The sequence below is a fragment of the Dipodomys ordii genome, unplaced genomic scaffold (genome assembly GCF_000151885.1).
Source record: "Dipodomys ordii isolate 6190 unplaced genomic scaffold, Dord_2.0 Scaffold1, whole genome shotgun sequence".
Classification (NCBI taxonomy): domain Eukaryota; kingdom Metazoa; phylum Chordata; class Mammalia; order Rodentia; family Heteromyidae; genus Dipodomys; species Dipodomys ordii.
In genome coordinates this window covers 39,318,312-39,344,238 of record NW_012267217.1, presented here as the reverse complement: position 1 = coordinate 39,344,238, position 25,927 = coordinate 39,318,312, and the positions used below count along the sequence as shown (strand labels likewise).

General features: G+C 37.2%; 1 protein-coding gene across 1 annotated transcript in view; it reads right to left on the bottom strand.

Moving 5' to 3' along the window:
• Fam117b (family with sequence similarity 117, member B) overlaps window positions 1-25,927 on the bottom strand; it is a 62,297-nt gene that overhangs the window by 17,466 nt on the left and 18,904 nt on the right. Inside the window, exons 2-4 of the mRNA XM_013015735.1 lie at window positions 16,107-16,258; window positions 12,594-12,686; window positions 11,559-11,672 (exon numbers count right to left, since the gene is read on the bottom strand). Coding sequence (XP_012871189.1) covers window positions 11,559-11,672; window positions 12,594-12,686; window positions 16,107-16,258 — 359 coding nt within the window. The remainder of the gene's footprint in view (window positions 1-11,558; window positions 11,673-12,593; window positions 12,687-16,106; window positions 16,259-25,927) is intronic.

Below are 25,927 nucleotides of genomic sequence, written 5' to 3'. Positions count from 1 at the left end.
AGGCCCCACAACCGGACCCCCCCCCAAAAAAAATCTAATGAGTACCACTACTGCATTTGTCTACGCTTTGTCCCTCCATTTCTGTAACTTTTTCCTTCTTTTTAAAATTGCTATTATAAAGGTAATGTACAAAGGGGTTGAGTAAATGTAAGTAGTGTAAAGAGTATATTTCCTTTATGGATAATGTCATCCCTTCCCTCACTCTCTCCCAGATTTTCCTCCCATGCCCACCTACAAGTTGTATAGTTCATTTTCAGGTTATGAGTACAATGCTTCTTAAACAATGTCACCTCTTCCAGGTTCTACCCCACTGTTACACTTTTAAAATATTTGCTTTTCATATGGACTTTAGTACCAACTTATCTAATGCCATAATAAAGTTTGTTGAAATAGATATTTTTATTGGCCTGGTATTAAGTTTGTAAATTAAATCGGAAGTACTAGTGAATGAATACATTCTACTCAGGCGCTGGAAATTACTTTTAAGTTTACATTATATTTTCTAAAATGTACCTAATTTTCATATGTTGAAATTCTTACTAATTTCATTCTTAAGTATTTAATCTTTGTTGTGCTGTTATAAATTAAGCCTTTCAATCATTATGTTGTCTAATTGGTCACCATTTGTATATATGAAATATGCCAATGCTTATAAGTTAAATGTTATAGGCGATAATCTTATAGAAATCTTAATTTTATTGACTCCTGAGATTTTTGCAGGTATTGCATTTAATTACCTGAAAGAGGTTTTTTTTTATTTCTGCATTACCAGTTCTAATGACACCTTTTTTCTAACTGCATTGGGTGATATTGTGAGTCACTAGTACAATCAATACCTTATTTATGATCTTAGATCTCTACGAAATAACACTGGCTCTAAAGTTAAGGGATATGTTTGTATATAAACATATTAAAGAAAGTATTCCTTAATTCTATGAACATGAGTATTTTTTTTCTCCCCACCTTAATATCCCAAGGATCAAACCTACAGCCTTGGCAAGCATGGCAGCTCATACCCACCTACAATCCAACCATTTGGGAGGAAGATCAGGTTCAAGACCAGCCTGTGTGAAAGTTTAGCAAGACCCCAAATCAACAAATAAGCTGGGCACAGGACCCAGGCAAAGCAAAATTCTACCTGAAAAAATAACAAACACAATAAAAGGCTTGGAGCATGGCACAAGTGCTCTGCCACTGAACTGTATCTCTAACACTGCTGGGTATTTTTTTTCTTTTGGTTGGTCATGGGGCTTGAACTTGGGATCTGGGCATTGTCTCTTAGCTTTTTTTGCTCAAGGCTAGCTAGCCACTTGTGGTTTTTAGTGGTTCAGGGGTGGTTAGGAGTCTCAGAACTTTCCTGCCCAGGTTGGCTTCAAACCATGTAGTATTATTACAGGCATAAGCCACCAGTACCTAGCATTGTTGAGTATTTTTAAATAAATAAATTTCCCAGAGTCTATATTCTTTTTTCTTCAGTTTAAATATTCAAATGTACTTGGCTAGAGATCTACCATTGTGGGGTCTCCAGTACAGCACTTTGCTACTTGATTGGAGATGGAGTCTCTTGGATTTTCTGTTCAGACTGGTTAGAACTATGATCCTCTGATTTCAGCCTTCTGAGTAGCTAGGATTACAAGTGTAAGCCACTGGCAACAGGCTAATATGGGAAACATTTAATGTAGATATAGCAGCCAAATATCTTCCAAGGCCATTATGGCAGACCTGGTAATAACCAGATGAGACAAGAAAAGGAAAGTAAACAATAAATGCTACTTCCTTCATCTAATTTTTTTTTTTTTGCCTGTCTTGAATTCTGGGCTTTTGTGCTCAAGGCTAATGATCTAGCATTTAAATTCTACCACGTCCAGCTTTTTGTAGTTACTTGGATATATATAAGAGTCTCATGGACTTTTCTGCCCCAGCTGGCTTCAAACCACAGTCCTCAGATCTCAGTCTCCTGAGCAGCTAGGATTATAGACATGAGCCACAGGCACCCGGCTATATTTACCTATTTTTACTTGAGTGAAGTAATGTATCAGAGAGTCACTAAGACTGGCTACTTCCCATTGGTTTTTTACATCCCCAAGGATGGTCACCATTAGGATTCTCACCTATTCTCATCCTCTCTTTTCCTCTTCATCAGAAGTAAAATTATAAAGTATAATCAAACCAAGGCTATTAAGCCCTTCAGATATCGTATTACTATTTCAAGGATTAAGTAGTGGGATAATGAAGCTAACACTCAATTTTAGTTTCTGATAAGTCGTGGAAAAAGAAAAACCTTTCTGAGTAGAAGGAATAAAAAATATATCATCTCACCTGTGGCTAGACCCTTCCTCTGTCAGAAAATAATGAGGCAACAGGGAAGTGGAGTAGAATGAGAAGTTCTCAGTAGTTTATTAGTACATATACTACAAATAGAATTTTTACTTTTTCCCATTGTCAGTACTCAGTTCTCTTATTTTTTTTTTTGGGGGGGGGTCCGGTCGTAGGCCTGAACTCTGGGCCTGGGCGCTGTCCCTCAGCTCTTCAGCTCAAGGCTAGCGCTCTACCACTTGAGCCACAGCGTCACTTCTGGCTTTTTTTCTTTTTGCTTATGTGGTGCTGGGGAATCAAATCCAGGGCCTCATGCATGCAAGGCAAGTGCTCTACCACTGAGCCACCTTCCCAGCCGACAGTACTCAGTTCTAAACCTAATTTCCTTTTATAATTGTCACACAACAAAAATAGCTTGCATCAGATGGTATTTTCAGGCTAATTTCAGATATGAATTTATCACCTAACAAAATATAAGGGAAAAATAATATACTAAGACTTTTATAAACTGCTGGCCTTGGATTTTAGGACCATAAAGATATATTAATGTCAAGCAAGCTTGGGCAAAAGAGTCTGCAAGACTTTACGTCAGTGGAAGAGGTTATGCATGATGGAATGTGCCTGTCAGCCCTGCTAAGACAAAAAGCCTAAAACAGGATGACTTCAATCCAGGTGCCAGGAAGCGAGGCTCAGCAATAGAGTGCTGTAGCAGTAGACTGCCTAACAAGCATGAAGCCTGGAATACAAACCCCAGTATAGGGGAATGGAGGAAGTACATTAGTAAGCTTCTCATAGTACAGAAAGCTTAAGTGCATTCTGGCTGTCATGTTGAGAAAGGCACATACACAGGAACCTGCTATTGTTGTAACTTAACCACACATATCTGCTTTGCTGATTTATCCACTGCATCTCAAGGAGCTAAAAGAACTTACAGCCTACACAATTTGGTAAGAAATTGTTTTTTTTTCAGATATAATCTACATAGTAGCAATTATTTATGTTTAATTGTTTAAATGAAAAGAAGGACAAAGGAAAAAAGTAAATAAGCCTATTTCTTTAAGGCTGACACATCATTGTAGGTAAGTGAAGAAACTATAATTTATTTAACTAGCAATGATTCGAAGAAAAATAATACACCAAGTCTGCCTGGGAAAGATTTCTTCCCTCAACATACTGTTATTTTTTTTCAGAAACCGATTTCACTCCTTATATAAATAAAACTATATTCTAAAATATCTGAAAAGAAGAAAAATCATTAACTTTGACTTTCATACTTCATTCCAAAGGCCTCAGGAATAGTGCACAGGCCCTGAGTTCAAGCCCCATGACCAACTAAAAAAAAACACAAAAACAAAACTTTAGAGCTGTAACTTCAGAAACATCAAGAACAAGTACCTCCTATTTTCCTACCTTTTACTTTTCCTCAAAGTAGTTTCCAACCCATTAAGATTTCTAGTTAGGTGGACCAACATTTCAAAAATTTATTATTCATTGACATTTTCCATGTATGTATCTATGTAACTATCTATCTATCTTACATTCTGTATAAGAAAAAAAAATAAGAATCAAGGGCTGAGGATGTAGCTCAATGGTCAATATTTGCCTAGCATGTGCAAGGCAATGGGTTTGGTTACCAGCACTGCTTAAAAAAAAGGCCTACAAAAACAAAACTGTTTTGTGTTTTTCTCAGAAGAATCAAGAGAAGGGGTGACCAAAGTAAACCTCACAAAATCAATATACATTTTAACTTACATGTCTGTTTCACATTGTGTCAAAATATGGGAATGAAGACTGCAGTATTACACAGAGTCAGGACAGATAGGAAAAACACCTACAGGAGCAGAGTTAGTGGAGTATGAGAAAGAACCAGAAAAAGTTTGAAGGATAAAGATCTACCTCAAGAGGTTGGGTGTGGTAGTACACGTCTACAATCATAGCTACTCAGGATGTTGAAGTACATAGATCAGAGGTTTAAGGCCAGCTGGACAAAGTTAGTATGAGAGCCTATAGATATGAAAAGCAAACTAAAAGCAAAAGGACTGGGGGCATGGTTCAAGTTGTGGCGTTCTTTCCTAGCAAATGCAAGGCTGAGTTCAATCTTTAAGACCATTAAAAAAATTTTTTAAAGGAAAGTGGAGGAAAAGGGAGGGGAGGAGAGGAAGGGGAGGGAAGGGGGGGGGGGGAAACCGATCTTAATACACAAATAGGATGGAAAAAGGTCTGTTCTTCAACAGAGTTCCATGAGAAAAATAAGCCAGAAAGCCTAATGCAACCAAAGGGAGGTAAAAATTTATGTTTAGGATGGTAGAAACAATAAATACAGAAAACACTTGGAAAACAGCTTTACTATTTTAAGGGCTTCTGATTCCAGACTTCCCAGTGGTCTTGATTCTTCCTATCCTGTCACCATTATTAATTTGTCTTTCAGTGATCACTATTACTTCAGCTCTACTAAGTTGCAGCTGTATTCTGTAGTGAACATCACAAGCAGAAGTACTTACTCTCTTGATTTCTAAATGGCCAAACCTTAAAAAAAAAAAAATAGCAATCACGTCCTGGACTGACAAAGAGTCTAGTGCAAAGTTGCAGTTTTTATTCTAAGGTACAATTCACCTCTCACTTCTCAGAGAAAGTAGGGTTTTTTTTCTCTTCTATTTCACTGACTCTTGTGCTCAAATACTTTTAGCCCTCACACTTACAGTGTTCTCAGCCCAGACAAAGAAATAAGACAATTCTATGGATAAGCTTTTTTTCCTGAGGTTGAAGCAACAGCTAGAAAACATCTACCTGATTTTAAAATTCTCACCTCAAAATTAGTTTATGTAGCTGAGATAATCTCCCAGCTTTTCTGTTATGAATATCTGATACTAGTCTTCAGTCAAACAATTCTGAAATGTGTTATTTTCTAAAGAAACTTAAAAAAAAACTATTACAAAAGCTGAGCACTGGTGGCTCATGCCTGTAATCCTAGCTACTCAGGAGGTTGACATCTGAAGATCATGGCCTGGGCAGAAAAGTCTGAGACTGTTATCTCCAATTAACCAGCAGAAAACCAAAAGTGGTACTATGGCTTAAAGAAGTATTAGCCTTGAGCAAAAGAGCTCAGGGTCAGCACCCAGGCCTCAAGTTAAGCCCCGTGACTGACTAACAAAAACAAAAACAAAAAACAGCAACAAAAAAACTCTATTACAAAATATAACCTTTTAAGCATCTGAAGGCTTTGTCATTTTTGGAACTTTGACCATGTTTATTTTTCCTAAGCAACTGCTCCCCTTGAATTTCCAGGGAAAGAGCCATGCAAAAAAAATTAATGAGAATTCTTCTCTAACTGTGACCTTTCAATTTTTAAGTAGTTGCTGTAAACTATCAGACTATCATAAGAACAACACTGTCTTTTAATTGTTAGGAGTTTTCTAGTAAAAACAATCTTGAAGTCCAACTATCTACTATTGTTTTCTTTCGGTTTTTGTTGTTCTGTTTTGATGATACTGGAGTGAACTCAGGGCCTTGTGCTTTCTAGGCAGGCACTCTAAAACTTGAGCAATGTCCCAAGTCTGTTTTACTTTCGAGAGTTTCAAATTTATACCCACACTAGCCTCCACCATGCACCTGCCACAAAGCTAGGATAAGAGAAATGGACCCCACATCCAATTTTTGTGATGAGCAGGGGGTTTCACTAAGTTTTGGCTGTGCTGAATTCAAAATACGATCCTCAGATCTCTACCTCACAGTAGCTACAATTAAGACATGAACCATCACACTTTCTTTCTTCGGTTTTTGATATAAAATCTATGAAACCACTTCCTATACCAATGTCACTTTTATTTACTTATTTATTTATTTCCAGCAGTCAAGTTTGAACACAGAGCCACATGCTCTTGCTTTTATCTTTTTCCAATCCAGGCTAGTACTCTACCACTTGTGGCACACCTCCATTTCCAGCTTTTTGCTAGTTAATTGAAGATAAAAGTCTCTTAGATAAAAGATAAAATTGAAGATAAAAGTCTGCTTAGAATGGTTTCAAACTGGGATTCTCAGATCTCAGCTTCTTAGTAGCTAGGATTACAGGCAAGAACCAGTGGTGCCCCGCTTAGTCTAAGACCTGACATTTAGGTCATTGATCCACTTTGAGTTGCCCTTTTACATAGTATGAAGGTAGATGTATTTTAAGAATCATATTTCAAAGACTAGGACTGGCCTCATCCTTTAGTCTTATCTTTCCACCATTCCAATATCTGATCAAACATCAGCTATCATAAAGTGTAAAGTCTCAAAACCTGAGGTCAGAATGCATGCTAGTATCCTAGCTCTGTTTTGTATGACTGAAAAAGTCCTTCTCAGTTTCCTAGTATGTAAAATGGAAATAACAATGCAAACCTTAAATATAGTACTAAAATGCCAGTAATACTCATAAGTGTTAAATAGAGTGCTTGCCTCTCAACTTTAGTACTACCTTCATCAGCTGAAGTAGTACAACAGAGTTCACTTTCAATGGAGTTCAACTTTGCAATTATTACCTTGTAAAATATCACGTTTATCTATTCTTACCAGTTTCAAGCTTCTACTTAACTTGAGGTTATTATTATTTCTTACTTGGATTACTAATTCTAAACTTGTCCTCTTCTAATTACTCTGAACTCATAATAACTATTATAAAATATGTCTCAGACCCTGTGTCAATTTCAGAAATAGTTTTCTGGTGTCTCAGGATGACGTTCCAATGTATTTGCATGGTATTTATTTCTCTAACCAAGTCATTTATTACTACCCACAATGGAGGCCATGATTTCATTCACCTCTAGAAGACTAGTTGACAGCAGGGATCAAGTAGACAGCATTTTCTCTGAGAAGTTTTTCTAGTTGGCCCCATCATCGGTTTAAGAGTAAATACTGTGGAATTGTACTCTGAACCATTCTTATCATTACACAGTATCATAATTAACTATTTACTTATATGTCTCTAAGATTGGATTTGTTTGGGACATGAAAAATATTTCCTTGAAAACTTCCCTAATAAGAAGTATAGTAATCAGTCACAGAGTAGGTATTCAATAAATGTGCTCACACATGAGTGGCTTCAACAATACATTTGCATCATTTGTGGTACTTTAACTAAAAAGACAATCTATTTAAACAAAGCCATGCCAATAACTAAATATACGATTTTCATGTTTACACCCTGATAGTTTCAGTTGAACATAAATACCACTGAGCTAATTGTCATGATGTGTATTTGCCTAATTTATGGTTGGCTGTTACTAAACAAAAAACAAATCAAGCAGTCAAGATGCTTCATGCATCAAGTGTACAAAATTCAAATCTGATCAAATTCATCTTTATCTTCTTCTATTTAACTTCTCTGCAAAGGGATATTTTTTTAAAGTAAGTATGAATTTCATGCAAATTTCACCAATTTCCATTGAGTAAACTTTGAAGGGAAAAAATTGTGAGTGCAGCTCAATGACAGAAAATTTAACATTCTCAAGGCCTGGGTTCAATCCTTACCAGCAGAGTAGAGGGGGGGAAAGATAAAATTTTGGATATTTTTACTACTTTGCAACTGCCGATTTTTCTTTTTTTCTTTGCCAGTCCTGGGGCTTGAACTCTGGGCCTGGACACTGTCCCCAAGCTTCATTCTGCTCAAGGCTCTACAATTTTGAACCACAGCTACACTTCCAGTTTTCTGGTGGTTAACTGCAGATAAGAGTCTCATAGACTTTCCTGTCTTGGCTGGCTTTGAACTGTGATACTCAGATCTCAGCCTCGTGAGTAGCTAGGATTATAGGCATGAGACACTGGCTGAATGATTAATTCTGATTGTATGTGTGTGTGTGTACACACATGTGTTGAACTTGGCCCTAGGCATGGTCTTTTTTTTTCTCTCAAGACTGATTGATGTTCTACTATTTGAGCCATAGCTCTACTTCCAGCTTTTTGGTAGTTAACTGGAGATATCAAGATCTCAGCCTCCTGAATATCTACATTTACAAGCACAATCAACTGGTGCTCATTATGTAGCCCAGGCTACTCCTGAGTTATCCCTTCTCATGCCACAATTTCCTAAAGGCTGGGATTACAGGCATGCAAGAGCATCGCAATAGTTGCCTAATTGCTGGTGCTAATGAAGAAAAAATTTTTAAATCACTTCAAGCTGGGAGTGGTGGCTGGTGCCTATAATCCTAGCTGTTCAAGAGGCAGAAATCAGGAGGATTCTGGTTCAAAGAAAGTCCAAGAGAAAAATGTTCTTGAGATTCCCATCTTAACCAAAAAAGCTGGGGTACTGGTGATACAGGCCTGTCCCCAAAGCTACAAAGGAAGTATAAATAGGTCACAGTCCAGGCCACTCTGGGCAAAAAACACAAGACCCTATCTCAAAACAAGAGGCTTAGATGGCAGAGTACCTGCCTAATAAGCTTCAGGCCTTAAATTCAATCCCTAGTACAGAAAACACACACACTTCAGAAGCTTAAACCTTACAACTTACCACACCAAGTTCAATCTTAACCCTAACTGTACTTGAAGTAAAAATATGGACTGGGATCAAAGAGAGTATTTTTTTTAGAAATAAATGCAAATTATTTATGGATAAATTAGAGGGAGAAGATGGGAGAGTCACCTGTAAAAATATCTGGGTCTCAACCAGGTACCAGTGGCTCATGTTTGTTATCCTAGCTACTCAGGAGGCTGAGATCTGAGGATTGTGGTTCTAAGTCAGCCCAAACAAGAAGATCCATGAGGCTCTAATCTCCAACTAACCACCAGACTACTGGAATACCGAAACTGGTGCTGTAGCTCAAGCAGTAGAGCACTTGCCTTGAGCTGAAATGCTGAGGGACAGCACCCAGGCCCAGAATTCAAGCCCTATGACTGACCAAATAAAATAAAATTATATATCTATATCTATTTATCTACCTATATCTGGGTCTCCACCCTTGAGGGTGAACAGGTGGTTTTGTTGTTTTTTAAATTAATATTCCAATTTTTATCATTATTAGTCCATGCAAACTTTTTTTGTTAAGTTTAATTTTGTTTGGAATTTTAATTTCTGTACATATAAAGCCATTTTGAAATGTATTTAGTGTCTAATCCATTTTTTAGATTAAAATATCTAAAATATATATGCTGGATGCCAGTGGCTTATTCCCGTAATTCTTAGCTACTCAGAAAATCTGAGATCTGATTCAAAGTAGCTCAGGAAGGAAAGTCTGAGAGACTCTTATTTTCCTCCACTTAAGCACCAAAAAAGATGAAGTGAAGCTATGATTCAAGCACAGTAGAGCATGAGTCTTGAGAAAAAAAAGTTCAAGGATAGCTCCCCAGACCCGGAATTCAATATCCTGTAATATGGAAATAACTACATGAGACTACAACCAAACTATAAATCAGTATAAATTCTTACTGTTTCAAGAATCAATAAGATAGGACAAAACTGAGTCTCTATCACAAATGTATATATATATATTTTTTAATTTTTAAAAAAAATTTTTGGCCAGTCCTGAGACTTGAACTCTGGGTGTGGGAGCTGTCCCTGAGCTTCTTTTGCTCACGGAGCACTTTACCACTTGAACCACAGTGCCACTTCTGGCACTTTTCAGTAGTTTATTGGAGATAAAAGCCTCAAGAGTTTTCTGCACGGGCAAGCTTCAAGTACTGATCCTCAGATCTCAGCTTCCTGAGTAGCTAGGATTGCAGGCCTGGGCCACCAGTCACCAGCGCTATCACAGCTATCACAACTATTCAACCATCATCCCTATCACAACTATTCAACAATATCATTGCACCAGGAAAGGAGCCAAAGATAAAAATAAAGAGTAAGAGGGGGGCTGGGAAGGTGGCTCAGTGGTAGAGTGCTTGCCTTGCATGCCTGAGGCCCTGGGTTTGATTCCTCAGCACTACATAAGCAAAAAGAAAAAAGCCAAAAGTGGCGCTGTGGCTCAAGCGGTAGAGTGCTAGCCTTGAGCTGAAGAGCTGAGGGACAGCACCCAGGCCCAGAGTTCAGGCCCCACAAGTGGACCCAAAAATAAAAAAAATTAAAAAAAAAAAAGAGTAAGAGGGGTTGGTGGCTCACTCCTGTAATCCTACCTACTCAGGAGGCTGGGATCTGACCACTGTGGTTCAAAGCCAGCCTAGGCAGGAAAGTCCCTGAGACTCTTATCTCCAATTAACTACCAGAAAAACAGAAGTGGCACTGTGGCTCCAGGTGGTAGAGCACAGCTTTGAGCTGAAGAGCTCAGGGACAGTGCTGAAGCCCAGAGTTCAAGCCCCACAACCGACCAAAACAAGAATGAGTGGCTATACTTTAATAAAACCTTACTTTCAAAAACTGAAATTTGGGCTGGGAAGGTAGCTCAGTGGTAGAGCACTTGCCTTGCATGCATGAGGCCCTGGGTTCAATTCCTCAGCACCACATAAGCAGAAAACAAAAAGCCAGAAGTAGCGCTGTGGCTCAAGTGGTAGAGTGCTAGCCTTTAACTGAAGAGCTGAGGGACAGCACCCAAGCCCAGAGTTCAGGCCCCACGACCGGACCCCCCCCCCCGCAAAAAAAAAAGAAATTTAATTATCAAGTGTAGTCCACAGCCAATGCTTATGACTCTAAATTCTCCTGCCTCCAACAATGTATTAATCTAATCAAAGGTCAAAATATGGTTTAGAACATATGATTAGTTGGGCCTTAGAGGCTCACACCTGTAATCCTAGCTACTCAAGAGGCTAAGATCACAGGATCATGGTTCAATGCTAGTTCAGGGCAAGAAAGTCTGTGAGATTCTTACCTCCAATTAACCATCAAAAAGCTGGAAGTAGATCTGTGGCTCAAGTGGTAGGCTCAGGGACAGCACCCAGGCCCTGAGTTCAAGCCCCAGGATAAGCACACACACATAATACAAACAAATTAGGTATGTCTCCTGGAAGTCCTATTTAAGGTCACTAAAAGAAAATACTATTTTGCCAACTATGTATGTATGTTTTAGGAAGGCTGTGATTCAGTTTTTATTTTGTTTTGTTTTATGCTAGTATTACAGCTTGAACTAATGACCTCAAGTGCTTCTTTAGTTTTTTGTTCAAGATTGGTATGCTACCACTTGAACCACATTTCTCCTCCTGGCTTTTTGCTGGTTTATTGGGGATAGAGTTTAAATGTACTTTTGGATGTTTTAGTTATAAACAATTACCTACTAATCAACTGGCTAAAAAAAAAAAAATCAAATTATTTTTCTGTATTTTTGTAGTAACTCAACACCTACCTGACACTGGTTAATAGCTGAATGGTTGCCATGGAATGGAGACTGTCTTTCTTTATCTCGATGATGACGACTGCTGTGCTTACTTCTCTGCAACTGCTGGCGTAATTTTGCAATCTAAAAAAAAGGACAAAACAAGTACACTGGAGTGTTTTCCACTAATATATATATATAATATATATATATATAATATATATATATATTTATACTTGCTTAGTAAGAATAAAAACCAGCCTTAATAAATTTTAAACTGTATCACAAAATCCAATTCATTGTACATAATGTTTATACCTACAAGTGAATAAATACCTTCCTTTTAAAGAGAAACAAAACTATATCCCAACATTGTTCTTTGTCTTCAAGATCCCTAAGTACTAAACAAATGAAGTCTTAAAAGCACTTAGAATAAATTACAGCTCTCAGGAAGAATTCAAAAATAACAGTAATTATTCTCTTACTGCCTTTATGATAAGTCAATTTTTATTTCAACTTACATTTCTTTATTGAACATAGAACTTTCAACAACTTTAAAAACTATCTTAAAGTCAAGCCATGATATAAATCACATCTATAATCTTTAAATAACAAATACAATCCTAATGACCATCCCATTATCTTACCTTGACTAAATTTTATATCTGCATGTGTAAAATGTGAATATCACTACAGGCACAAAAAATGGTAATACTGGCATAAAGCCATAACCTACCTGGCTAAACTCTTACCAAATTTCAGTAACATATCATATGCAAAAAAAAAAGTGAGTTTATTTTACCACTATAGTTTAAAAAATACAATATTTACATTGTATTGATAGGTATAGACTATCCTTTTTTTCTGAAAAACCTACATAATCAAGTACATTGCCTTATTCAAAATCAACAAAGTAACTTCTATCAAATCAACAAAGTAACTTTTTCTCTAGGTTTCTCAAGTCTAAAAAAGAAAATACAAATTGTTGACAACCACACTTTAATGAGCTAATAACTAACTAAATAAAAGGTTAAATTTCTACTTCCAAGCAACATTTTTCCTGACCTCTTTAAGTTGATCTGTACTGCCCCAGGATGCTGAGCGCTTGTGAGAGCCTTTTTTCTTTTCCAAGTATTCTTCAGCCCATGCACTCTCTGTCTATAATGGAAAAAAGAGGGAAGGTATTTTAACAGAAAATATTTAAACACAGCCAGGCACTGGTGCCTCAGGCCTGTAATCCTAGCTACTCAAGAGGCTAAAATCTGAGGATCGTGGCCAGTCCAGCCAGATTCTTATTTCAAATTAACCACCAGAAGACTGAAATGGCTCTGTAGCTTAAAGCAGTAGACCTCTAGCCTTGAGCAAAAGAGCTCAGGGACAGAGCCCAGGCCCTGAGTTCAAGCCCCATGACTAACAACAACAACAACAAAACTCAGTAACAATGTATGCTACATATTTTCCCTATAAAAGACATTTCCATTACAGAAAAACTAGATACCAATACAGATTTAAAATATAACAAATTACTCAAACTTCTCCTAACACCAGTTAAATATAATTAATATATTAGTATATTTCTTTCATTTCTATTACTAATAAAAATTATTTTCACAAATCTATATAGCATTTACTGACAAAAATAAACTACAGAGATGTTTGAGAGTAACAAGAACATTCGTTGTTCAATGTTCTTATTCTGTTCTGTGTTTTCTTAGTTATTAGCGTTTTTTTTCTTTCTGGGTCGGTTGTGGGGCTTGAATTCAAAGCCAGGGCACTGTACCTGAGCTCTTTCACTGAAGATTAGCTCTGAGGCACAGAGCTATTTCCATCTGAGTTATTATCGAATCCAACACATTAAGTTCTACAAGTTTTACCGAGAAGAAAACAATGACAGTGGAGAGGTTAGATAAAATTGCCAGTTGTCTCAAGCCTAGGAATTATGAAAGCCAAGAAAGAAATTGACTCCAGAGCTCATAATCTTAATCTCTACACCCATCTACTGTTGCTTTAAGTGTATCTAAACAGCCTCAAAATGTCTTTAGTAGCTACACCAAACCAAGAATGGAATAGTATAACAGAAACAAAAATAAATGAATTTTTAGCACATAATAAGTATGTTCACCCTCATCAATAACAAGAGTAAAACAAGTTATGGGGCTGGGAAGGTGGCTCAGTGGTAGAGCGCTTGCCTTGCATGCCTGAGGCCCTGGGTTCGATTCCTCAGTACCACATAAGCAAAAAGAAAAAAGCTGGAAGTGGCGCTATGGCTCAAGTGGTAGAGCGCTAGCATTGAGCTGAAGAGCTGAGGGACAGCGCCCAGGCCCAGAGCTCAGGCCCCACGACCGGACCCCTCCCCCCAAAAAAAGAGTGAAACAAGTTAAACATTAACAAGACTGATAATATAAATTCTTTTAATAATAATTAAACTCTCCTAAATTGCTGTGTGAATGTACAGCCTTTATAGAGGGAGATCTGGCAACTAGTGTCAAAGTTACCGTTTGACATTGCAACCCTTCTTGATAATTTTTCTTGCAGATGGACAAAACATAGTCTTTTTATGCAAAATGACATATTTGTATTATTTTGTCCAGCACTGTTCACTGGATAATGTACATAAATCGGATTCAGGCTTGGCATAAATTATAGTATATTTTTACAACAAAATATTACACAGCTTTAAAAAATAAGTAAGAAACTGTACGGATATAAAGTAACTTCCAGATATACTGTTATATGAAAAACCTCAAGGCTTAGTATAGTGTATTTAGCAACTGACTGCTAGAAAAAAATGTAAATAAATTATCTTTGGAAAAATAAAGTGACCATCAGTAGCTATCTCAAAGAAGATTCTTTACCAGAACCTTCTGTACCTCTTTAATTCTGTATTGCAGAAATGTATACCTCAATCAAAACAATAAATAGTTCTAAAATATACTGTTACTCCTTTACTCTTTTTTTTTTTTTTTTGGTGGGCATGGGGCTTGAACTCTGGGCCTGGGTGCTGTCCCTCAGCTCTTCAGTTCAAGGCTAGCACTCTACCACTTGAACCACAGCGCCACTTCTGGTTTTCTAGTGGTTTATTGGAGATAAGAGTCTCACAGACTTTCCTGCCCGAGTGAACCTCGATGCTCAGATCTCAGCTTCCCGAGTAGCTAGGATAACAGGCGTGAGCCACCAGCACCCAGCTTACTCCTTTACACTTAAGAAGATGGAAACCTCACTGACTATTCAGTCCAGGCTGGCTTTAAACTGTGATAATTCAAATTTCTGCCTCCTGAATAGCTGGGATTACAGATGTCTGGCTTAAAATCCTTTTGATTAAAAAGTTTCATAAATATAAAAACATCAACTTCATTCCCAGAGTTCTTTCACTGAGATACTTACATTTATAAAATCTATCAGCAGTATTATATAGTCTCCCAATAAATGAAGATTTTTGGCATGAAAGTGTAAACTTGTATGGTAATGAATCCTTACTGTTTCAAATGTTTAAGTCCAAATTCTAGATTAAAAAAAATAGTGTGATAAGCTAGGTATAGTGACTCATGCCTATAATCCTAGGTGCTTGGGAGGCAGAGATTGGGAGGCAGTTCAAGGCCAGCCTAGGCCTCACTTTAACCAATAAAAAGTTGGGCACATGAGGATGTGCATGTTATCCTAGCTATGTGAAAAGGGTAAATAAGAGGATTGGATCATGGTCTTGGCTGATCCAGGCAAAAAGTAAGACTCTATTTAAAAATTAGCAAAAGCAAAAAGGCCTGGAGATACAGTGTAAGTGGTAGAGTACCCACCTGGCAAATACAAGGCTCTGACTTCAAACTGCAGTAAGAATCTCTCTCCAAATTGTGATGCTCTAAACTAGCTTATAAAGAATAAGTTTTTAAAAAGAAGTATGTCTACAAACAATCTGCACAAATCAGAATTATCTTGAGAATTAAAGCCTGACCAAGACCCACTACAGAGTATCCACTACAGGAGCAAGCTTCTCAGAAAATCCTAATATACATTAGTGTTTCAAGATTTTGTTTTTGTTTTTTTTTGGGGGGTCCAGTCATGGGGCCTGAACTCTGGGACTGAGAGCTGTCCCTCAGCTCTTCAGCTCAAGATTAGCTCTCTACCACTTGAGCCACACCGCCACTTCTGGCTTTTTCCTTTTTTGTGGTGCTGAGGAATCAAACCTAGGGCCTCAGGCATGCAAGGCAAGCGCTCTACCACTGAGCTACCCTCCCAGTCCCGTGTTCCAAGATTTTGAACACAGAGTAGAATACTAAGGAGAAATGGCTTCAGAGTAAAACATTAAGAATAAGAGTCATGAGCCGGGTACTGGTGGGTCATGCCTGTAATCCTAGCTACTCAGGAGGCTGAGATCTAAGGATCACAGTTCAAAGCCAGACTAGGCAGGCAAGTCTGTGAGACTCTTATCTCCAATAAACCACTCAGAAAACCGGAAGTGGTACTGTGGCTCAAGTGGTAGAGCACGAGTCTTGTGCTGAAGAGCTGAGGGACAGCGCCCAGGCCCAGAGTTCAAGCTCCACAACCAACAACAACAAAAAAAAAGAATAGTCGTAAGAAACCTACCTGTGTAGCTTTGTCCCTCATGCAAGGTGCAGCTTGCCCATGACTGTCACGAGGCCAGTGCCCAGCAAGGTACGGAGCTGCAAGTGTATCCAAGGAAGAAGTACGACGAATAATACTGGAAGGGCTTGAGGAAGGTGGTCGTGTTTTGTCACCTAGATGAAAAAGAAAAACCAATTTTTTTTAAAAGCTTCCAAAGAAGAGTCAGAAAAATTTAAAAATATTTACAGAAATTTATAACCTACAAGGAGCTGTTGGCTCACACTTGGAATCCTAACTGCTCAGGAGGCTAAGATCTGAGGATCACAGTTCAAAGCCAACCCAGGCAGGCAACTTTGTGAAACTCTTAGCTCCAATTAACTACCAGAAAACCAGAAATGGAACTGTGGCCCAAAGCGGTAGACCACTAGCCTTGAGTGAAAAAGCTCCAGAACAGCATCCAGGCCCTGAATTCAAGCCCCACAATTGACAAAAAAAAAGAAAAAGTAAAAGAAAAGCAGTTCTATAACCTAAATATAAAAAATAAGCATGAAAAAGAACAAACTAGTATTCAAGGCCCTAGGTTCAATCCCTAGACCACTTTACAACCCCTCTCCCCCCAAAAAAGGAATAAGGTATTAACACAAAATTTGGAAGACTCTTTAGTTTTAGATGGAGAAAAAATAGTTGATTCCAAGTGGCTATATACAATGTTTTAGGTAACTAAATCTTTAAAGCAGAAAAAAAAGATTTGTTTATGACACTGAAGAGTTTCCCAACTGACAAATTAAAACATTTATTGAAAAGGATACTCAGTCTAGGAGTGTATCTCAACTCAGCACAAGGTATGGGACCCTAGCTCCAATGTTACAGGTTAGAAAGAGATGGGAGAGCTGGGAAGGTGGCTCAGTGGTAGAGCGCTTGCCTTGTATGCCCGAGGCCCTGGGTTGGATTCCTCAGCACCACATAAACAAAAAAAAAAAAAAAGGCTGGAAGTGGCGCTGTGGCTCAAGTGGTAGAGCACTTGCCTTGAGCTGAAGAGCTGAGGGACAGTGCCCAGGCCCAGAGTTTGGGCCCCACGACCAGACCAAAAAAAAAAAAAGAAAGAGATGGGAGACAGAGAAGGGAGAAAAGGAGTGGAAAAAAAAAAAAAAAACAGAATTTAGAATAATCTAATTTGATAAAATGCTGTTTCTAATTGTAAAATGTCAGCTCAGGGTAATACTCTAAAAAAAATTTAAGGGGAAATTATTTAGTATTCTTACTAAAAGAAAAAACTTTCAAGAACTATTGAACTAACCACTTACTGAGAAAGTGGTATCCACTATAATATGATCTTAAAAGCTATTCCATAGGGATATTCAGTCATTTCATCTGCTTCCTGAAAATTGTTATAAGCTTAAACATCAGTTATATTCTAACAATCACTCCACTGCTGTAAATGTACCTTAAAGCATAGCTTTTATCACATCATACAACTACCAATGAAGAATTAATACCCAATCTTTAACGACTTTGGCCAGACATTTATTTTTTCTTTTGGTCGGTCATGGAGTTTGAACTCTGTGCTCTTCAGCTCAAGGCCTAGTTCTCTACCACTTGAGCCACAGCACTACTTCTGGTTTCCTGATAGTCAACTGGAGATAAGGGTCTCACAGACTTTCCTGCCTGTGTTGGCTTTGAACTGAGATCCACAGATCTCAGCAAAGTAGGTAGGATTACAGGTGTGAGCCACCATCACCTGGCTCAGAATATTCTTTACCATAGCACTTACTCTACCTACAGCTGTACAAATTATAAAACTGTAAGAAGACAATTTAAAGTCCTGAAGTGTGTATTTGGGACAGGTAGGGGAATCTACCTAGAATTTTTGAAAAAGAATTCTGAAGTCTATTAAACTAATGTTAAACACTATAACTATGCTAAGATAAAAACTCAATGGAGGGCTGGGAAGGTGGCTCAGTGGTATAGCACTTGCCTTGCATGCCTGAGGCCCTGAGTTTGATTCCTCAGCACCACATAAGCAAAAAGAAAAAAGCCAGAAGTGGCGGTGGTAGAGGGCTAGCCTTCAGCTGAAGAGCTGAGGGACAACACCAGGCCCAGAGTTCAGGCCCAACGACTGGACCCCCACCCCCCCCAAAAAAACCCTCAATGGATGGGTAAAATAGACAATTCAACACAGCTTACAGGAGAAAGAGAAAACACATGGGTAAAAAAGAAGAAATTATTCAAAAAAGTAGCACAAAGACATGAAACATGTAAAACAGAACTTAAGAAACATGGAAAGGAGAGTATTTATTGCAACATATGTCCAATATGATTTCAAGGAGAAGAACAGCAATATTCAAAGAGATAAGGAATATTTTCCAGATCTGTTGAAAACATCAATCTTCAGAGGATCCAGAAACATAGGAGAGAAACTTCAGGCAAAGACTAAGGGCCAAAAATCTCATCAATAGTAACAGGAAGAAGGTACTGGGATAATATCAAATAATAAGGAAATAACTATTAATCTAAATTACCTAGCTATACAGTAATTCAAGAGTAAAGATAAAACACTGATAACCAGAGAAAAAGATTTACCACCCATACATACCCTCAGGGGAAAAAATTATTGCTTTAAAGATTCCACAGAAAAAAGGAAAAGAAAACTAAGGAAAGTAAGGTATAGTTAAAGGAGCACTGACAAGTAAAGAAAGCAGTAATAGTGAATTTAAAATAATCTAGGTGTTAGAATGGTAACTACTTTAGAGTTTTAAACACAAATAAAATACTAAATAACAATATGAGAATAGAGATGAGGACTATAGTACAGGACAGACAAATTGATGAACATAAACTAATACTCAGCTTCAAGTTGCTACCTAATAATAGCAATTACAACATTCATCTACTGCCCAACAGTCACAGGAATTCAGCTACTTTTTCATCTTCTAAAATGTCTTTGACTGTAGTGGTACTAAATGAATTTGGGACTTGTGTATTCAGAACTGCCACCACTCAAGCAGCAGTTCAAGTAAGCTAGACAAAAGCAAAGCAGAGAGCAAGTCCTGAGATATAAAGGAAATTATTAAAAATTAAAAAAAAAAAACAAATCAAACCACCACACTTGAAGACTTCAACAGGAATTACTAGTGTAAGAGGAAAATCCGAAGTAAAGAGAATCAATTCCATATGTAAATATGTAACAATCACTGAATATCAAAAGAACTTTGGAATTTGGCCCTAATCATTTATGACTCTTCAAATTTGTGGTATTTAGCACCAGCACATCCTATGAAATACATCTTATCCTCATTTGTAAAAGGAGGTTTAAAAGGAAAAGTAAACTGACAAATGGGGAAGTTATTTGCTGTTGCTGAATAACTAGTTCTGGCAATACAAAGATTTGGATTTAGGTTTCTTGAGGTTCTTTCAGTACATTCATGTGTCTCTCTCTGGGGACAGTAGTTGACATATAAATGATATCTCTTTAAATGGGCATTAAAAAGGTAATTTTTTTGGGCAACCAAGGAAGATCATTTTTCAGAAATGAGGTGAACTTGAGATGCAAGGGCATATGTTTGTAATAAATTCAGATACTTTTTTATTAATTCAAAGTAATTCAAAACAATAGCTCAAACTTGCTTGACTTGTTTTTTAAAAATCAAGCCTCCAGAGAGGTTAAGAAAATAAGATGCAGCATTAAAATTTTCAGCCAATTCCTTGAGTTCTGGAGTTCAGTTTGAAAGCAGTTTAAGCTCAGCTGGTCATACACCCAGATCCCTTAACCCTTCTTCTCAAGCAATACCTGGACACTATAAGGGAGGCTGAGACCAGAAGAATCACAGTTCCAAGACAGCCCAGACAATAAAGGACACAACTCAAGAAGCTGGGCATGGTGATAAATGCCTGTCATTGTAGCTACAATGGGATGCCTAACTAAAACAGGCAGTCTGCAGTCCAAGTGTCCTCCCAATAAACCAATACAATAAAATGAAAGTCATAAAAACTCAGCAAGAGAACCCCTGCCTAGCAAGCACAAGGTCCTAAATTCAAATCTCAGGACTATATACATACATATAATTTCCTATTAAAAAGTACCTATTAACCGGGTGCCAGTGGCTTATGCCAGTAATCCTAGCTACTCAGGAGGCTGAGATCTGAAGATCATGGTTCAAAACTAGCACAGGCAACAAAGAACCTGTCAGACTCTTATCTCCAATTAACCACTCAAAAACCAAAAGTAGAGCTGTGGCTCAAAGTGGTAGAGTGCTAGCCTTGAGCGAAAAAGCTCAAGGACAGCACCTAGGTCCTAAGTTCAAGCCTCATGACCAAAAACAAAAAAGTATTATAGAAATCAAAGCTTTAAAACAATCTGAGAGTTTTATACTCCCTTAAACACATAAACTTTTTTTATACTGGAGAATAAAATTTCATAATAAAGTAATATTTGATTGCATAGTCACATCAAATACAAATACACACACACACACACAGAACCTATAACATATGAGGCACTCTTCCACTGGCTGGCTTATCCAGACTCATTTATCCACCTGAGCTTGGGGAAGATTTGCACATATAATAGACAAACATGAACTGGTTCCACTTCCTCAGTATTATGTATTTGGAAATGTTAAGTACACAGCCCTTTTATTTAAACTCCCTATCATGAAAGTTTATTTTAAAACTTTTATAATGGATTAGGGAACAAATTAGAATCTATGAAAATTTTAATCATGTAGAAAAACAGCCACTATAGAATGAAAGTGAAAACAGCCATACTGCCAAAAGCAATTTACAGATTCAGTGTAATATCCATAGCCCCATGTTATTATTCACAAAAAAAAATCAATCCAAAAATTCATATGGAACAATAAAAGACTAGACTTGCAAAAGCAATTGCTGGGAAGCACCATACTAGTACATGTCAAATTTCACTACAGAGCCATAGTAACAAAAACAGCTTGATGCTAGCACAAAAAATAGCTCTAAAGATCAAATGTAACACAATAGAAGACCCAAGAACAAAACCCACACAGCCATCTTTCTCTCCTTCTCTCTTTCTCTCTCTCTTTCTTTTCTGTTCTTTTTTTAAAAACCAAAGACCTAAAATCATACACAGGAGAAGAGACTTGCAGGAACCTGTATCTCTCACCCTGTACAAAAGTCAATTCCAAATGGATTAGTTAATTTAAAAACCTGAAACTTTAAGTCTCTACAGGGAAATGTAAGGAAAACCATATAAAAGTTATAGTTATAGCAAATATTTTCTGAAAAGGACTCCAGCCAAGAGCCCAGTTAGCTCAGGCCTGTAATCTTAGCTACTCAGAAGTCTGAGATCTGAGGATCATGGTTCGAAGCTAACTTGGGCAGGAAAGTCTGTGTAACTCTTATGTCCAATTAATCACCCCCCAAAAAGCCAGAAGCAAGTAGAGCTGAGGCCAGCGCCCAGGCCCAGAGTTCAAGCCCCATGACTGACAAAATAAAAAAAAAGAAAGAAAAAAATAATAAGCCAAAAGATGACACAAAGAGAGAAAATCTTCACAAGCTATCCAAAGATTAAAATGCAGAATATACAAAAAGCTCAAAAAATTAAACAATCCAATTAATAAATGTACAAGTGAACTGAACAAACTTCTCAAAAGAACACAAATGGCTAATGAATACATGAAAAAAGTGTTCAACATCTTTAGTCATAAAGGAAATACAAAACCACACTAAGATTCCATCTCATCTCGGTAAGAAAACAAACCATTGACAAAACAACAAATGCTGGTGATGCTGTTGGAGGAGGAAACCCTCATATCCTGCGGGTGAGAATGTAAACTAGTACAACCACGATGGAAATCAGTTATGAAGGTTCTTCAAAAACCTAAAAATACACCTTCCTGATGACACTATCATATCACTACTGAGCATATATCCAAAGAAGAGTAAATCAATCTATCAGGAAGACACCAGCTTATCTATGTTCATTTCAGTACTGTTCAAAATAGCCAAATGGTGGAACCAATCAAACTCCTCAACAATAGATAAATGAATCAAAATATGGCATGTGTACATGTATACATTATGGAATATTACAGAACCATAACGAAAAATAAAATCATATCATTTGCAGGAAAATGGATGGACTTGTAACAATTTTCAAGACACCTCTCCAATCAGGTTGTGGCCATGCAACTGGTTTTGGCCATGGGCATAAAAATCATTATACCTTTTCATGATTTTCCCTGTCCATATAGCTAGAAAGAAAGTAATCTGATAGGGGGATTTCTAAGTAAATGATTGAAAGAGAGCTCTACCCAATCTACATTGGCCATGATAAATCTCTGTTGTGTTGACACTAAAATTTCTGAGATTTGTTGCAGTGGGTAGTGTTAAACTACTCTAAAATAGAACAATAAACTAGAGAGGGACAAGATTAATGTAAGTGGCAGAGAGAGGCGAGCTTGATTGGAATATAATGTAAACATGTGGAAATGTAAAAATGAGCCCCCCCATCTAGCTAATGTAAACTAATTTGAGGTTAATGCAACTACTTAATCTACAAATATATAAGAATTCTGATTTTTTTAAAAAGGAAAATTCACCTACTTTGAGGTTATACAATACTTTTCATTCTATACAAACAAATCTATGAATACTCCATCCATATCCATTCATAGACACCATGGAAAGCACCTTAAGTTTCTCTAAACAGTTCTCTAGATAAGTCTCAGCATCTGTGTCTCTGCCTGTGCTGCCTGACAACTCTCTCTCACTAAAGCAGCACACTCAACTTGACAGCAAGACACGTAAAAAGGATCCAGGGGTTAACACAAAAACTTTAACAATAAGGCATAAGAAAAAGCAGATGACATTTAACTGTAACCCCTCTGTATAGTATTTTTACAATAAAAATGTAAAAAAAAAAGCAGATGATTGATAGATTAGATAGATAGAGATAGGTATACATACATACACATACATAAATATATGTATGTGTGTATATATATTTATTCACCTTCCATAGGACAATTCTATATGAGGTATATCCTGTATGATTTATCAGAATGTGCTCAATGAAGCTGAGGTCCAATTGGTCTCCAAACTATAGTACTTAAAACATCCTTCCTAGGACCATCATTTTAGTGAACTATTTAAAACCAAACATTTTTGTCTCAGGGTCTCTTTTGGTAGAACCCAAACTAAAACACTATGTAGCATTAACTGTGTGTGTGTGCGCACACGCACGCGCACCTGGTGCTTGAACTCAGGGTCTGAGCACTGTTCCTAAGCTTTTTTGATCAAGGCTAGAGCCCCTCCACTTATAGCAGTTTTGGGTGTTACATTTCAGGTAAGAGTCTTAGACTTTCCTGCCCAGGCTGTCTTTGAACCATCCTCAGCCTCAGATCTCAGCCTCCCAAGTAATAAAGATTATAGCCTATAGCCATCAACACCCAGCATACTTTAAGACTATCTTTATACTCTAACTATAAAATTATATTCTGCTTATACACTGAATTATGTAGGGTGTAATATATTAAGTCACTAAATTATTTGGTCCTTTGAACATCTGTCTCAAGATCACAACTACTCTAGATTTAGAAGCTAAGAAAAAGACAAAACTTTCAAACTTCAAGAACTGGTAAAGCAAGCCTGGTGCTGGTGGCTCATATTTGTAATGCTAGCTACTTCAAAGGCCAAAATCCATAAGGTAACTGTTCAATAACAGTTGGACTGGAGGTATGACTCATGTCATAGAGAGCCAGCTGAGCAAGTAATCTGAGTGAGCACATGGCCACAAGTTCAATTCCAGAAACAAACACACACACATGCACACTTATTATAAAAGTAAAGTTTGACATATTAGGCAAATTGATTTGAAGCTTTAAGTATAAGGAATCAGACTTCAAAATGCAAACGCTATGAAATAGCCACCACCTTTTCCTGATTAGTATACTCCTTCTCTATAGTCTTTCCTTCTTTTGGCAACAGACCTTGCTCCCTGAGCAAGGTGAACACATGACTAGGCTTTGTTAATAACAATACTTCTTCCTTTTAGGTGTAGCAACTGATTCTGGAAGAGTTTACCTAATCTAAAATCTCTCTTCCTTAGTGCCTTGTGGAGTTAGCAGATGAATATATTGGACTGGAATTATCTTTGGTCCTCTTCCCTGAGATTAAAGTTCCTACATTAGAATGTATGCTCTCGGGGCAAAGGTGGCACTTGGCTACCCAGTAGCTTAGCTACTCAGTAGACTGAGACCTAAAAAATCTCATTTCTGAGCCAGCCTGAACAAATCCACAAGACTCTCTTATTTCCAACTTACTTTATTAGACATTTTTTCCAAAATATAAATGTACCCAACATGTACTCACTCGAGATTCCATTTCCCAGAATAACAGATTTGGCAGATGAGCTCCTGGCTCTTCAAGCTTTTTGTCCCTTTCATCCCATACCTGGGGTTTATATGTGGGAATGTATAACACCAATACATTTCTAACTAGTTTTCCAGTTCAAATTCATTGAGGCAATTTATTTTTTGATTAATTTTCTAGAGATCACAGGTAAGTAAATTTCTAATTTTTTGTGCTTATTTTCTTAAGATCACAGGTAAATTATTTCCAGTTTTAAAAATGTTGTGCTTATTTTCCTAAAATTATCTAAAATGGTGTATTCAAATGCCTTTTAAAAGTTTTTTTTTTTTTTTGTGACTGAGGCTTGAACTTTTGAGCCCTGCATTCTCATTTGACTTGTTTTCTTTTTTCTCTTATCTTTAAGTAGTTGTATAAAGGTATTTCAATTCAACAAGTCAGTTCATTTGGCTTTTTTATTTTTTTGTTGGTAATGGGACTTGAACCCAGGGCCTGGTGCTATCCCTGAGCTCTTTTGCTCAAGGCTAGCACTCTACCTCTTTTGAGTCACAGCTCCACTTCCAGTTTTTGAGTGTTTAACTGGAGATAAAGAGTCTCAAAGGAACTTTTCTGCTCATACTGGCCTCAAACCAAAATCCTCAGATCTCAGCCTCCTAAGTAGCTAGGATTACAGCCACTGGAGCCTCCAGGCTCTCTTAAGCTTTTTACTACTTGAGTCACTCCTCTACTCCTGTTTTTTTTTTTTTGTTTTGTTGTTGTTGTTGTTGTTGGGAAATTGGAGATAAGGATTTTTCAGCCTGTGTTAATTTCAATTAGCATGCTGAGTAGATAGGATTATAGGCCCAAACCACCAGCATCTGGATTGTTCAATTGCTTTTACTATGAAAGTTACAATAAAGACCCAATCCATTATCTCCTTACTTAATTTTCTCAACAGATATCTTTATCAGTGACATTGATCAAGATTAGTTATATTCATAAATTCTGTCAAATTTAAACTCTTTAGTACAATTTTTTAAAGATAATAAATGGAAAAAGGAAGGATATGAAAATACAGTTATAATATTCAATGTACATAGGCAAAAATAAATGTAGGTAAACTGAAGAGATGGATGGGGCTAGGAGATGGGGAGAACAGTGGAAGGAGTGACATTAAGATGCACTGCACTCATCAGCTAGCACGCTGCATTGAAGCCCCTTTGTACAACTATTTAAAAAAAATTTCAAGGAAAAGAATATAAAATACATTCATCTTTTGGAGTTTTTCTTTATAAAGCTGGAAGCATGGCTCAAGTGGCAGGCTAACAAGTATGAGGCCGATACTAGGCAAGTACTCTACCACTTGAGCCTATACCCCACCCAAAATATCCCATTACAAAAAAAAGAAAAAGAAAAAAAAAGCACATTTTTTTCCTCTGTAGCAATTATTATCATGTCCAAGATACAATTATACAAATATGTACTCTTCATTAAATTTCATTTAGATGTTTCTATGATGC